Source organism: Populus alba, chromosome 3 (genome assembly GCF_005239225.2).
Source record: "Populus alba chromosome 3, ASM523922v2, whole genome shotgun sequence".
Classification (NCBI taxonomy): Eukaryota; Viridiplantae; Streptophyta; class Magnoliopsida; order Malpighiales; family Salicaceae; genus Populus; species Populus alba.
In genome coordinates this window covers 5,505,101-5,508,541 of record NC_133286.1, presented here as the reverse complement: position 1 = coordinate 5,508,541, position 3,441 = coordinate 5,505,101, and the positions used below count along the sequence as shown (strand labels likewise).

General features: G+C 34.9%; 1 protein-coding gene across 1 annotated transcript; it reads right to left on the bottom strand.

Annotated features, from left to right (window-relative positions):
• Nucleotides 1-1,088: 1,088 nt before the first annotated feature.
• Nucleotides 1,089-2,887, bottom strand: LOC118030987 (inorganic pyrophosphatase 2). The gene is made up of 4 exons (XM_035035257.2): nucleotides 2,592-2,887; nucleotides 2,270-2,391; nucleotides 1,961-2,162; nucleotides 1,089-1,613 (listed from the first exon to the last, which is right to left on the bottom strand). Exons 1-4 carry the CDS (start codon nucleotides 2,742-2,744, stop codon nucleotides 1,245-1,247), a joined length of 846 nt encoding a protein of 281 aa, XP_034891148.1. The 5' UTR covers nucleotides 2,745-2,887; the 3' UTR covers nucleotides 1,089-1,244.
• Nucleotides 2,888-3,441: the final 554 nt, after the last annotated feature.

Genomic DNA, 3,441 nt, shown 5'->3' with positions numbered 1-3,441 from the left:
ATAACATCTTTATTTTTTAAAATATTGAAATGGTATGGGTTGGGCCAAATAATTTTTTTAACATAAAAAATAAAATCAAAGAAAAAAAAGTCTAGATGTCAAGAAAAGAAGCCCAAGCATGTTGATCCAATGGCAATTGGTGCATTAATATATACAATGATTTGTACAAAACTAGATATTTTACGTGTTGTCAATATGGTAAGTTGGTACATGCATGATTCGAGAAAAGATCACTAGTAGGAAGTTAAGTGGATTCTACAATACATTCATAGCATAATATATATTGATTTAAATTTTGAGAGAGATTATAGACTTGGACATAATTTACTTTGTTATATGGACTCAGACCATGCTGGTGAATTAGACAAATATCATTCCATAACAAGCTATGTGTTTACAAATGCTAAAAGGTCTGTAAGTCAGAGGTTAATATTACAATCAACGATAGCTTTGTCACCAAATGAGGTGGAGTACATTGCAATAACAAAAGCCTTTAAAGAAGCTATTTGGTTACATAGGTTGATTGATGACTTGAAAATTGTTTAGTAGCATGTGGGTGTCCATTGTGATAGTTAAAATGTTATTTGTCTTGCAAAGAACTAGGTTTATCATTCCTGCATCAAGCACATTGATGTTTAATTTTATTTTATTAAAAAAATTATAGATGAAAAGGATATTCTGATATAAAAAATTGATACGATATGTAATCCCGTTGACATACTCACAAAATATATTTTAAAGATCAAGTTCCAACATTATTTGAATTCGGTCAACATCTTTAGTTATTAAGCACCTTAGGGGTGCATCACCATATAGGGCATAAAAGCAACATTGATTGATCATTAAGATTGAATGAAAAAATCTGGACAAGTGGAGATTTGCAGTAAAACTGTCAATATTTTTCCAATCACCCTCCTAAAATCACGACAAATTTTCTAGTATACTTTGCTCCTTAATTTGTGGCTTCCGGTCTAGTATGCACAACAATTTCTTCCCTTGAATTTCTAGCTATTCTCGTCTGAAAATATGTCTCTTGTGGAAGCTTGTCTAAGATAGCAGGACTTACGGCACAAGCAACAATAACAAGGTGAAGCAAACTTAATATTTATATTATAGAATACTTCATGAATCCACATGAAACGTCACAAACTTGCATTCTTCTTGTTTAAACCCAAGATTCAAGGGGGAAAAAGACTAGGTAGCGTTGGCATTTGTCCAACATTCATACTGCTAATTTAGGTTAACTACTGGGTAACTGAGAGGGGTTGAGGCAAGCCTTCATGAGCGGCGATTGATATGGTCTGTAACTTGCAATCAGCTGAGAGCAACTGAGCAGAATTGCTGGTGATCTCCTCCGTGGAAATTCTCTCAATAATTTGGAGCAGCACCCGTTCTAGCTCTGCCCCGTTGATCCATTCATGGATTTCTGCCTTCACAAGCAATGGATTCTCGCTGATTAAATCCCACACTGGGAAATTCTTCCTTGGCATCACATAATCTGCCTCCGTAAGCTTCAAGCTCGGGCAATAATCGCCGGCACCATCTCCAAGATAGATGATTTTCTTGCTTCCGTCCTTGGATATAGAAGCTTGGATTCTTTCAATGATGAGACCCTATTGTATTTTAGGGAAAACACAAAGCACAAGAATTATAATTATAGTTTCCTATTAAATCATGCATTAGAGTTAAAATATTTGACCTCTCTACCTATATAATATAATAAAAATCACAAGTTGACTACATGTCGAGATCATACATGTGGTGGGGTCACAAAGATATGTAACTATGACCACTTGTCCCCATCATAAAACATGTTCCAAACATTCTGTATCCAATCGAGCACCAATGATTTTCACAAATATGTGATCCAGAATCCTCTAGGAACCTTCAATTATGAATGGCCTTTTCTAATTCCTAAAAGAAATTAAATCTTTGATCTTGACTGTAGTTATCAACATACCTTGCACATGTTTGGAGGGCAAAGGCTGCAGCAATGAGGAGACTGAGTAAAATCATGGAAAGGAGATATCCTTAGCCTCTCTTGCTCATCAACAAAACCTGGGTTCGTGTTGATTTCAGAGAAGTAATCCTTCAACCCAAGATGTTTCAGAATTGTCTCGATGAAGAACATGTTTGCATCACTTACAATCCTCAACTCACACCTGCAACAAATCAAGATTAAATTAAATTCCTCTCTGTTAAGCATAATTAATAACAAAAGAAATAATTAGAGAGAATTGTGCGTGCGCGTTTACAATAGATATATTACCCTAAAGCATGGGCTGCTTTGATAGCAGAGATGACCTGGGGATGAATAGGAATACGTCTCAGAACCTCTGCAATGTCTTCAATGGTTTTTCCATGTGAATGAATTTCCTTCATCATCCTGTCCTGGAAATTTTCAAGAAAGCCAGAATCTTTTTATTAAAATCAGTACATAAAGGATGTAAAACAAATAGAAAAGAGAAAAACATCAAGAAATTAACATGGGGGAATACAAACAAACTGATCATTCCTGAAGCATTGGTTTTAATATAACAAAAGAAAAGCAATAATATTGTTACATGACATTAAACAATGTATGTACTGACCATGAGAGAATTCCATGGCATGGTGTGGAGGAGTTGATTGAACAAGTCGGTAAAACCCAGCTCATCAATAACCCAGTTATCACTATCCACGTCAATGATGGTTTTGTCAAAATCAAAAACCACCACAATTCCAGCGGCAGCGGCGGCGGCCATTGATCACCACGTCGAAAAAGAACAAATACTAGCTAGGATGTAAATATTTTTGGGATGTGGATTTTGAAAAGAAGAGGAGATGAAGGGCTATTTATATAGAGACGCAGCTCGGGATTGGTTGAAGAATCAGAGTTGCATTCGGATTTAAGATGCCAAAGGAATATTACACGAAGGTGCGGGTACGTTTTTGTTCTGAGAAGTGGCAGCCGACCGAAACCAGACATGCGATTTCCCTACCACTCGTTTACTGTTTGGTCTCTCCACAACGTTATACGTCTCACTTTCTACTTTTAATTTTTACGGACCCACTTGTTATTCCAAGCACATGCTCCCTTGATCGTCCGATTTCATGACTTTTATCCTGGTCTCACATATCAACGGATTAAGGATATGCTTGCGTTCTTATTACTCCTCAATGTTATTATTATTATATACACCATAGGACGGAAAGGAAAATTCCAAGCTTTTTTTAATCAATTTCTTAAAAATGAACTCTAAACCTAGAAAACATATTATATCTTCATCTATAAACTATAAATTAATAATAAAATAGAATTTAGATCTCAAATACATGCATAAGACACTACTACAACATATATTTATGTATAATAAGATAAAAACTTGTACATTATATATAAAAAATAAGATTTTAACTTTATAAAAACATTGATTAAATAAGAAGAATGACAATGAATAT

Coding starts and splice junctions, on each gene's coding strand:
- LOC118030987 (XM_035035257.2), bottom strand. CDS start 2,744: ATGGCCGCCGCCGCTGCCGCTGGAATTGTGGTGGTTTTTGATTTTGAC. Junction 2,392..2,591: donor TGCCATGGAATTCTCTCATG/GTCAGTACATAC, acceptor GAAAATTTCCAG/GACAGGATGATGAAGGAAAT. Junction 1,614..1,960: donor GCCCTCCAAACATGTGCAAG/GTATGTTGATAA, acceptor AAAATACAATAG/GGTCTCATCATTGAAAGAAT.